Source organism: Vigna angularis, chromosome 2, assembly GCF_016808095.1.
Source record: "Vigna angularis cultivar LongXiaoDou No.4 chromosome 2, ASM1680809v1, whole genome shotgun sequence".
In the NCBI taxonomy this organism is placed as follows: domain Eukaryota; kingdom Viridiplantae; phylum Streptophyta; class Magnoliopsida; order Fabales; family Fabaceae; genus Vigna; species Vigna angularis.
In genome coordinates, this window is record NC_068971.1 from 28,926,879 (window position 1) to 28,939,351 (window position 12,473).

At 30.6% G+C, this 12,473-nt stretch overlaps 1 protein-coding gene across 1 annotated transcript; it reads right to left on the reverse strand.

Moving 5' to 3' along the window:
* Positions 1 to 7,930: 7,930 nt before the first annotated feature.
* On the reverse strand, positions 7,931 to 8,818 carry LOC108327467 (probable E3 ubiquitin-protein ligase ZFP1). Its single transcript, XM_017561164.1, has 4 exons — positions 8,681 to 8,818; positions 8,533 to 8,592; positions 8,262 to 8,420; positions 7,931 to 8,077 (listed from the first exon to the last, which is right to left on the reverse strand). The coding sequence occupies exons 1-4, from the start codon at positions 8,816 to 8,818 to the stop codon at positions 7,931 to 7,933; spliced, it is 504 nt and encodes a 167-aa protein (XP_017416653.1).
* Between the last annotated feature and the right edge of the window lie 3,655 nt (positions 8,819 to 12,473).

Below are 12,473 nucleotides of genomic sequence, written 5' to 3' on the forward strand. Positions count from 1 at the left end.
TGGATCGGGATGATTTTTGGACAGTGAGTTCCAAATGTATGGTTCTTCATTCCGACCATTCAAATCATCAATCAGAGGTCTTGTTTTGGACAAAACAGTCTTGCATCAGCAGCTCTAGTTTGAAGAATTTCATAAACTCTGCACTGGTGTTTTCGCCACTGTGAATTCGTTCACTGTTAGATTAGGCTGATTTATGAACATTGGGTTCGAGACATACGGTTCTTCATTTTGAGTTTAGTTAGTTTGGCTGATTGAAAACCCTATTTGGTGTTTTTATCGGAGACTCTTTTGCACCCTATTATTGGGGGTATAACATGTCAATGATTGGATCTGGATGATTCAAGTGATGTATTATATGTGTTTGAGTATGTTTACATGAGTTTGATGTTTGAATGCATGTCAATGATTGAGTGTGTTTGATGCTTGAATGCATGTATGATGTGTTAACTATGTTTCCACGTGATCTAGGATTCATGTATGTATGTTTGAATGCTTGAATCATGTCCATGATGTATTTTGGTTCGACAATAATCGATTATCATTAGTTATCAATCGATTGTCTGCATGTTGGTTTTGAGTGTGGTTTCAAGAATAATCAATTATCTAGGGTGATAATCGATTATCCCTTCCTATGTGATGTTTTTAGGTAAATTTCATTGAGATAATCGATTATCTTAAGTGATAATCGATTATCACAATGCATTTTGGTGAAAAATGACAAATTTGATGAAGAATGGATGTGAACCAAGCCTAAGGAGCTTTGCAGCATGATGATAATTAGATATTGAGGTTAATGGTTATGTTTAGGGTCAGTTTGACATGTGATTGAGAGTGGAGAATGAGTAAGTGTTGGGATGTACTTAAGTATGTGATTGATGAGCATGAGAGTGAAGGATAAGTCTACTTGGTGTACCTCCTAAATCTTGATTCTATCTGCGGATAGGTGCTTCCTTTTGCCTTGTGTGCATTGGAAGGAGATGATCTATAGAGGAGGCTACAAATGTCTTGTAGGGGAGGCCATAGGTGGGCTGTAGGAGCGGCTACAGTCGGTGAGGTAGGGTACATGAGTAAGATGGACTCTTTCCACTATGGTATTATATGGTACGGTGATGCTCATGGTGTTGTTCATGATTGGGATAGTCATGATGGTGGTGTATCTATGATGATGATCATGGTACTTTTGATGCTTCAGGTTATGTTATTTTGATAGTGATGTTACTATAATGGTTATAGTAAGTAGTTAGCATGGGTGCTAATGAGTGGATTGACCAATGGTCTATGTGTGAGATGTTAGTGATGACATCAAGGGTTAAAGATAAAGGATCAATGATCGAAGTTCAAGGATTGGGGATCGAGAAATTCAGTATGATTGAATTATTTATGTTAGAGGATTAGGAATCCTATTGTTATTACTACTATGTATAGGGTGTTTCATTAAGGTTGTTATAATCAGAAGATATGTGTCTTGTTGTGTGTTTAACTATGGTTGGCATAATTAGAAGATATATATCTTGTTGTTAAGATTGTTTTATCGGTAACTTACTCCGTACAAGTTTGTGTTTGTATGTTTGTGAATGAAATTATCGGTGATAATCGTATAATGTGTTATATGTGAGTAGTTAATGTTACAAATGTTCTAGAGGCGTGATCGACTCGAGAGAGGATGAGGAATAACCTTGGGATTCATTTAAAGTTATTTTGTTTTACAAGTTACGACAATATATATTTTGTTCTTACATCATTTATTCCTTCGTGAATGACCCTCAACATCTCCCACATTTCTTTAGCATTCTTACAACAAAGATCTTGTAAAACTCATCAATAGTTAAAGCAGATGATATAAAGTTACGAGCCCTTACATTATGTTGAGCTTTTCTTCTGTCATTAGTATTCTATTAGTCATAGGGTTTGGGTTCCTGAAAATTGTTAACAAAAATAGTAAGAATAAAAGAACCATTTGTGGCAGTTTCCCAAATTTCATTATCAATAGATTCCATAAAAAATTGCATTCTAACTTTCCAGAAAACATAGTTTTCACCAGTAAACAAAGGAGGTATGTTGATAGATGTACGTTCAACAAAGGTTTGATTATGCCTCGTCATTTGAATTACTATTAAAGCAAGCTTTGATACCAATATTCAGAGCGGTGTCGTGGAATGATTAGTGTGAACAAATAAACCAAGAGGGAGGTGAATTGTTTCTTATCCCAAACGTGTGCCTTCTATAATTTTCTCTCAAAATAAACTTACTTATTGGATCATTTAAACAAATATAAGAGAGTAAAAGAAGAGAGAAAATTGCACAGATAATTTTATACTAGTTCAGATCATAAGGATCTTACATCCAGTTCCTAATCCCAAATAAATATTAACGTTCTGCTATCACAAAACCAATAAACTGTTACAATTACACAGAAAAACAAGGTTAAGGTTTATGAACACCTCTCTTGTTACCCCAAGAGATGATACTTACTTCTCCTGAAGACTACAAGGGATGAACACCTCCTCCGAATGTTTCACGAATGATGAACATTTCCTTTGAATCTTCACAAAAGATGACAGACTTCACTCAGCAACAACAACAACACTCAATCACACTCTTTGTGAAAGTTATCACTCTTGCCAACACCAAGTTCTGAAAGCCAATTCACAAGAGTTACAAAAACACTAGGTCACACTTTACTTTGTTCAAAAACGTGCATTTGTGTGTCATAATCGATTTTGGATAATCGATTATCAATCTCTGGTAATCAATTATTCTAGAGGCCAAAAGAGTTTTTAGCATTTTGAAAAACTTCTCTATAATAATCGATTATCTTAAGTAGCTATGGATTATATGTAGAGTATTTTTTACTACAAACAGAATTTTGAAGCATACAGTACAAGGAATCAAATAAAACACTAACCCCTATACAAAAAGTACTTATTAAAAAAGCTTTAACACATAATAGAAGTCTTCATAAAGGTCTTTTTGCAAAGTGAGCACTTGAGACTTGATTTGGGCATCATCAAAACTTCTACATTTGAAGATTTGCTAACAAATTTTAGTTTCAAATTATTTGATTATGTATTTTACTATTAAAACATTTTTATGATAATAAAATAATTTCAATAATGCCAAAAAAAATTATTTCCATTCTCGACGATTCTAGTGGATGTTTCAGAAACTCCACTAAAAAGTAGCGGTTTTGGAGAACCCCAACAAGTAGCGGGGATTTTGGAAAACTCCAAAGAGTAGCAACAGTTTTGGAAAACCCCTCGGAAGTAGCGATGTTTTGAAAAAACTCCTCAAGTAGCAGCGGTTATGAAAAAAACTCCACAAGTAACGATGATTAGTAAAAAACCACAGGTAATTATTTTCTGACATTTTTTGTCGATTTTCATAACTACTAAAAATGTATTTATTAGGGACTAAAACTGATGATGATATGAAAAATAACCCGATAAAATTTGAATTTTTAATTTTTGTTGTTTGTTTTAATCCATTGAAATACAGTGTAATCCATTAAAATTACTTACATGAAATTTCTAAAGAGGGTAATCAATTAAAAAGTTCATTAACTAATTAAAATGCATTGCAACTTTATTTTTTAAGCTTAATACCTCTTTTGGTCCCTCGAAAGAGGGGTTATGTTCAAAATGGTCCTACCTTTTTTAAAAAGTAACAAATGATCACAACTTTTGAAAAAACTGGTCAAGTTAATCCTTTTGGCTAACGACGTCAAAAATTAAACGGTGCAACTGCCCCCTGGACAAAGCTTAATGACGTGTCCAATTTATCTTATTGTGTGGCAGTGAGGTTAAAATTGGGACAAAAAATAGATTGGATGCTGTTAAGGCTTTCATTCAAAGGAGTTTTGAGACTGTTCAGATTCAAGAGTAAAAAACTCTCCACTCAATCTGCTTCTTTGTCTTTTGAAGTCAGATTCTCTGTTCTGCATTCCAAATAAAAATCCCTCATGCATTTCTAAGTTGTTCATTTCTATAATATTAATTTCATTTCTTTAGAAGATTATTAATTATTAATCTATGTGTGGAGTTACTTTTCACAAGATCTTCAATCATCCTCCAAATTTTGAAATACCATAAATGTGTCAAAAAAATTCATTTATTTGAGAAGTGGAGGAGTTCAATTTTCATGTCAGAAAAAAGTGGTCAAGAAACAACCTGCCTCTGTCGTGACCACTGCACTGCGAAGAGGTTGTGTCTATGCTTCCCTGCGAAACAACCCAAAATAGAGAAGGAGAAGAAAAGGGTTTTCCTTGCGCCACGAAGGGCCTCACGATTTCGCCACAGTACTCACCAAATCATGTCACCGCGAGCCACCACGACCTTCTTCGACATGATCTCCTCACACGGTCCCTCGCGAACACACTGCTAGCCACCACAGAAGACAAAAACGCCGCCTGCCTCGCGCTCCCACATCTTTGTCGTCTTTGCCGCCACAAGGCTTCTGCCTTTGCTCGAGACAAGGATAATTCTCAGAGTAGAGTTGTCCGCAAGAAAGAAGAACTCAAGGTTGGGTTGTTAACGTGAAAGAAACAAAAGAAAATTAGGAAGAAGAAGACAAGTTCTTGATTAGGTTCTGATAATAAATCAGCTTTTAGAAATTTAATTAGAGTTAAAGTGATTTTAATTAAATTACCTATTAAAATTACAGGTAATTAGAAATTGCTATTTATAGTGGTTAATGAAACCCTAACTTTTCATAAATTTTTTAATTATAAATTAAAAGGAACCTTCCCAATTCAACATTTTTTAGTAATTATTTAATTTTTTAAATAATTTTTTATTTTCCTTTAAAGGATTATTCAATTTTTTATTTTACACGTCATTCACACTAACAGTGTCACACAATCATTAAAACTGGACACCTCATCATGTTTTGTCGAGGGGCACTTGACCAATTTTTTCAAAAATTGAGATCATTTGTTACTTTTTAGAAAAGGTATGACCATTTTGAACATAATTCCTATTTCGATTGACCAAAAGAGATATTAAGCATTTTTTTTATTTTCTTATGTGTCGTTTTTTTTAATATTAAATATATGACAACCAAATTTGTTGTGATTTTTGTTGTTTATTTTAATCCATTTAAATACTGTGTAATCCATTAACATTACTTACATGAAATTTCTAGCGATGATAATCAATTAAAAAGATCATTAACTAATTAAAATGCATTGCAATTATTATTTTTCTATATTTGCTTATTTGTTGTTTTTATTTCTAATTAATTAAAATGTATTAAAATGCACAAAAAAATTATCTTTGTTTAATTTTTTGGTGTTTTGAGTTTATTAAAATTATACGAACCAAATTTGTTGGTGATTTTGCTTATGTATAATGGACTAAAGTCTTATTTTAATAGATTAAAATCACTCAACTCAAAATTTGGTGTTGGATAGTATTTACTTTAATCTTATGATTGTTGTTGGACATAATATATTAATTGCACAAAATCATGAAAAGTTTGATTAAATACCAAAAGAAAAACTAATAAAATCTATTATTTCTATAATACTTTAGCTAAGTGGTTACTGGAAATTTTCATCATAACTTGAAATATACACCTGAGAAAAAACTTAATCTAATTAAACATTTGTAATATTTTTCATTTTTTAAATGTATTAAAATGCAAAAAAACAATTATCTTTGTTTGATTATTTGGTTTTTTATAGGAACCAAATTTGTTGGTGATTTTGCTTATGTATAATGAACTAAAGTCTTATTTTAATAGACTAAAATCACTCAACTCAAAATTTGGTGTTGGATAATGTTTCGGTTGAATTTGTCCGAGGGTCGGTCGTCCTTTTTTACTCTGCTTTTTTTATTGTCCAACGGTTGAATTTGTCCGAGGGTCGGTCGTCCTTCTTTGCTCTGTTCTTTTTTGATTGTCCAATGCTCTCCGAAAACGTAATCCTCTCCAATGGATGGTTGACCTGCAGAAGACACTCCGACGCTCAAGTAAAATATGTTTCATAAGGAGGTCTATATTTTATTATAATAGATTCAGATCCCTGTACCTGGATACCAACTGTATATTTATAGGACTTGTGACAGCCAAGTCCATTGATTAACGATTAGTGCAATATATTTTTAGACAATGCAACCTGTCAATCACTCATAAATAGCGTATATCCGCATTCAATATGACCATTAAATATATGAATTGGCCATTAATGATATTTACCTTTCCTGATTAGTGTTTGATTGACAGATGATCAGTTGTCTGTTTTGGCTCCAAATTCATTCTGCTTAGCTGATTGGTCATCAGGGTATAGTACACATAGTATTTACTTTAATCTTATGATTGTTGTTGGACATAATATATTAATTGCAAAAAATTATGAAAAGTTTGATTAAATACCAAAAGAAAAACTAAGAAAATCTATAATTTCTAAAATATTTTAGCTAAGTGGTTACTAGAAATTTTCATCATATATACACCTGAGAAGAAACTTAATCTAATTAAACATTTGTAATATTTTTTATTTTCTAAATGTATCTCACACTAATCCTAACAATAAATAATAAGCTTTTCAATCATAAGTTCAATCTCAAAATACACAGTGATATTTAGTTTGAGTTTTTCGGAATGAAAAATAAATAAAGTACATCACGATTAGGGTGACAAAAATATCCACAGGCACGGGTATATGCGGATGATGGTTACTATCCGTGATATTTACTACCCGCGGATAACGGGTTGCGATTATTTTAATACTCACTTCTAAACGGGTAGTATAAGTCCTGACCCGCAGGTACCCGTTTCTCGCAAATAATAATAATAATTAATTTATATATTTTATAATTAAATTTAATTAAAAATAAATAAAATTATATTTTATTAGGTTAAATTTAATTAAAATTAAATTTTAATTTATATTTAATTTAATTTATATATTATATATATGTGTGTGTAATTTTATTTAAAATTTATTTTGAAAATGTATAAAATATGTTTTTTATTTTTTGCTGGTTTTCGCGGGTTTTAAAATATTCACGAGTATTTTCTAAACGCATAACCACACGGGTCGCTGACAAGTTAAAGGTCAGATTTTTATTTACGGGTTGGGTTGCGAATAGGCACTATGTATCCCAACGAGTTGTCATCCATGATATTTAGTTTGAGTTTTTAGTAAGGAAAACAAAAGTCATATCTTAAAGTATTTATATATTTTATGTCAATAATTTTGTGGGTATGGATAGTTAAAAGTAATCTTATATTATAATTTAAATCCAATACATTGTTTATACAATCAAATATATTTATTTATAATAAGTTTTAAGTTTATAAAATATATTTATTTTATATGCTATATGAATATGTTTGGTTTATAAGAAGATTTTAGAAAAAAAAGAAGTGAAGTTTTTCCCTGAAATTCAGTCACTAACTTTAAAATTATTTAAAAATCCAAAAGTTAAAGGTTTTGTAATTTCAGGCTTTAAAATTATTTAAAAATCCAAAAGTTAAAGGTTTTGTAATTTCAGAAACAGTAAAATTCTAGTTCGTAAAATTAAAATGAAAATAGTAAATGATTGACTAGTGATTTTTGTTTACAATTTTATTTGTAGAACGCTGCCACATACATGATCCTATGTATAATATATATTGTAGACCATAAACCAAATTCTTTTTTTATCACATACTTGAAAATAGGACATCAAACATTTATCTGAAAAATAAGAAAAAATTGTTGACAATATAAACAATTTTCATTATCATTTACACGGAAACATTACATTCGATTATCTATGCAAAAACTAAGAACAAGTTACGACGCTTTAATCTCCTAAAGTTAACATAGAAATCTATACAACTTGATTACAACTAGTACCATGAAATGAAATTGACAATATTAACTACATGTATTAGAATGTGTAGTAGTTAAGAAGTGTGCACGTAGAAGCAATGAAATAAGGGTTTTTTATTTCAACGTCTTTTCGAAATCTAATACTTCTGATTTACAGATGGGACAAACATTTTTTTCATGTAACCATCTCCTTATGCAATTTGCGTGGTATTTATGTTGGCATCGTAGAATTCCAATTTCTTCTTGGTTCTTATATTCATCCTGTAAAATCATGCATAAGTTTTCAAATTAACATGCGAAAGAGAAATGTATGCTCTTTGTAAAATATCTTACCCAAATAAAAAATTTCAATGAGTAAATTAAAAGATTAATGAATATTTTCCATAAAATGAGCCATTTGATGTATCATAATGCAATGAATTATACATGTTGCTAAATTTTGTACCTGACATATTACGCAAAGATCAGTTTCTTGCTCTTCAGAAGTTACTCCATCCAAAATATTAGGTAGTAAACAAGTGTTTGCCTTCACAACTCGCGTAATAGTTTCTTCTGACAAACCTATGCTTACATTGCCAATTTGTTCAAAATATTCAACAAGCTCCTATTGTCCAATTTCAAAGAGTTAACAAATTAAAGTTTTTCATGATCACTAAGTTTTCAGTATGTTAGACATCATAAACATTCATAAATCAAAATATATAAAATATACTTGCCTCATATGACATGTTCTCAATGTCCAAATTACTATCATGGGCATCCAATGAAGTAACATCCTGCATAAGAAAAAAAGATAACATGTAAAAAAAAAGCTAGAATTGTGTCTATATGAAATTCAAGAAAAGTAAAGAGAATGATATATACAGTTTCAAGAAAGGTTACAGGAGAAAGATTGATTCGATGTCCAGAAGGGGGAATATATGCGCTTGCAAATGATGGTACATTTTGTATGGGTGTTGAAAACAGTTCCACCATTTCATCATACATATTTGATAATGCCATTCACTCCTATATTGTAAAAACAAAGTGTGAATAAAATCAATTCCAAGAAAACAATAATAAAAATTTAAAACTAGATAGAAGATGGACAAGACAATATCAAAATTAAAATGTCACAATTAAAACCACTAAATTTGTAAACCAACAACAATATTCTACAAATGAAAAACCCAAAATAAAAAAAGAATTAAAAAATAGCAAAACTTTGGAGTCAAGATCATCATCACTAATAAACTTACACTGAAAATATGGAAAACAGACACTTACCTCGTTATCAAGTCACAATTTTCCAAATTTCCGAATTGAACAAATAACAGATTTCCCAGGAGATGAGAAATGGTTATGTATTTGTAACTCTAACATTGATTATTTATAGGTATAATAATTTAAGATAAAGGAAAATCTTTATTGTTAAAGATAAATTCAAATTTTAAAATCCTAATTCTGAATATCTACTATATTTGATATTGGTCTCATTACTTATTATGATTTATCTTATAAAATTGAATAAAAGATATATATGAAGATTACTTTATTTATAAGACAAAATATAATTATCTATCCAACAAGATTACCCCTTTGATATCTTTATAAATTGGGATATTATTTAATTAAGTTACTTTGAATCAAAGTCTAACTAACTAACCATGAAAATATATATATAACTAAAAGTAAGACGTATCTGTACATAAGATATATTCTATTTCCTTATATAAAATAGATTATGCACAATCATAATACTATATATTCGATATTTTATTTGATTTGTATATATATGTTTTGAAGATAAATGATATATAATAGAATATCTACCATACTTATATTGTAATATAGCGATAATTTAGTGGAATAGTTAATTATGAGAGAAAATCCTCTTAACAATTATATATATATATATATATATATATATATATATATATATATATATATATTAATAAATAGTATATAAATTATCTTATTTTCCGTTATTTGGTTAAATAGGATTATAGTTATATTTTTGTTAGTATTTCCGTAAATTTGATCTTATTTTATTCACATGGATAAACATTTACCAAAAACAAGAATATTATTTCTTAATAGATAATATGCCAATGTTTTATATTAATAAAAGATTGTGTTACTATAATTTCATTTTTATAGATAAATATGTATGTAGAATCTTTTGAATTATATATATATATATATATATATATATATATATATATATATATAATTGTGTTGAGATAATTTCATTTTGCTATAATTAGGATAACATCTTAGAGTTTATCTTAGGAGTCTATGTTTACATTCATGTAATTTGTTGTGTTTTAATAAAAAAATTATTGGTTGTTGTTTATTTGTTGGTTGTTGTGTATTTGTTTACCTATTCATTTTATATGTTGTTTAAATCTTCACTTATCATTTGTCTTTATACGTAATATTATTTCTTCGACTGTGTCTACTAACAACATGCAAAAGATAAAAACTGTAAAAGATATAAAACACAACGAACTAAAACACATAAAACTCAAAACTAAATTCTGAACTAAGGAAGATTATATTGTTTTCCAACATAGGTTTTTGAAAAATCATTTGAGACTTTTCATCATGCTTTCAAAAGGCATCGCTTGAAACTTTTATCAACTAAGGTATATTGAGAGTTTATTTGATTATCATCTAGTAAGATTTTTATTGAAGCGTTTAGTGATACATCTTGTCTACCATATGCATTTAGCAGGATTATCTTTTGATATGTGTTTTTGGATTATTTTAAGATGTTTTTCGAAACACATCTTTTCGACCCTTCAATTTTTCCCACTATACTTAGAGTTTGTTTGATCATTGTTTAATAATGTTTGGCAAAGTACTTATTGATGTATTAAATAGAGAAGTCATTTAAAGAAACATTTAACAAAATCCTTGGTTCCTAGCAGTTTTCTTAAGCCTTATTTTTCCATTTGTGTTGTGAGTTTTAGAAGATTAACCCTTGTTGGTCTTCGTTTGTTAGTACTTTTCGTTAATTGATAGGATGTGTCAAGATACTAGTTGATTTTGGCTTTTCCCCTTGGTAGCCTTTCTTTTCTTCCTATTGACATTAGGTGTGTAACTTTTCTTGCTATAACATTCTTCAGATTCCTAATGTTTTGTTATTTGAATGTTTCTTATGTGGGTTAAATGTTTTAGCTATATTATATGAACTTCTTGTTATGCTCTTATGTTGTTTCAATTTATTCCATTGTAGTTTTAGTCACAGATTTTGATTAGACTTTTTGTGTAGACAGTTTCTAATCTATACTTTGTGTTTCTATGTTGCTTTTCCAACTGTTAGTGTTTTGACCATTGTAACAAGTTCTTTCTTTATACTCATTTGTATATTTGAGGACTTAAGGTTGCACACAAGACTACTTCGTTTAATGTTGTTTGTTAAACTACAAAACCAAAGATGTCATAAACAATCTTAGTCTTTCTCTCAAATGTGCTTGTCTTAACATTTCAGACTTTTGTGGTCGTTGAAAACTTGAAATCTTGCTCCATAGAGGTAATGTCGCCAAGTCTTCAAAGCAAACACCAACGCTGCCAACTATATATCAAGCGTAGGATAATTCCTCTCATGCACCTTCAGTTGTTGAGCTGCATACGCCACTAATCTCCTATTGTGCATCAAAACACAACCCAAACCTTGATATGAGTCATCACATTACACCTCGAAAGCCTTGTTTGTGTCTCGAATAATCAATACCGGAGCAGTTGTCAACCTTTTTTTCATCTCTTCGAAACTAGCCTCACACTAATCTATCCAAACAAACAGTTGGTCCTTACGCGTCAATTGTGTTAAAGGATCCACTATCTTGGAGAATCCCTCCATAAACCTCCAATAATAACTTGCTAGCCCAACAAAACTTTGTACTTCAGTCATTAACGTAGGAAGTTCCCACTTCAAATTGCATCAACATTGGCTGGATCAATTGAGATTCCCTAAGTAGAAATCACATGGCCAAGAAACTGAACTTCCTTCAACCAAAATTCATACTTCAATAGTTTCTCAATCAATTGATGTTCCCTCAGAATCTCCAACATCGTTCGCAGATGTTCAACATGATCCTCTCAATTATTCGAGTAGATAAGAATATCGTCAATGAATACAACGACAAACTTATCCAAACAAGAACAAAAGATATGATTCATGTAATCCAAGAAAATGGCTGGAACATTCGTCACCCCAAAAGATATCACAACATACTCGCAGTGCCCATAGCGTGAACAAAATGGTGTCTTCTATAGGTTATCAAACTTGACAAGAATTTGATGATACTTAGATCATAAATCAATCTTTGAAAACACCCCATCACCCTTCAACTGGTCTAATAGATCATTGATCCTTGGCAACAGGTACTTGTTCTTTATAGTGACCTTGTTCAATTGTCGATAATCCACGCAATATCTTGACCTTCCATCTTTCTTCTTCACAAGCAACACACACACCCCCCTCCACAGAGACACACTTGGCTTGATAAACATCTTCTCTAGCAATTCTTCAATATGCTTCCTCAGCTCAGCCAACTTTGCTGGAGCCATACGGTGCGAAGTCACTAATATTAGCCCTGCTCATGGCACCAAGTCTATAGCGAAGTCCACCTCTCGACTCGGTGGCAACCCCAACACCTCCTCTAGAAACACA

Excerpts from the sequence above, each read along its gene's own strand:
- LOC108327467 (XM_017561164.1), bottom strand. The coding sequence starts at position 8,818 with ATGGCATTATCAAATATGTATGATGAAATGGTGGAACTGTTTTCAACA. Across the intron at positions 8,421-8,532 it reads TTGAGAACATGTCATATGAG|GAGCTTGTTGAATATTTTGA; the intron begins GCAAGTATATTT and ends ATTGGACAATAG. Across the intron at positions 8,078-8,261 it reads ATCTTTGCGTAATATGTCAG|GATGAATATAAGAACCAAGA; the intron begins GTACAAAATTTA and ends ATGATTTTACAG.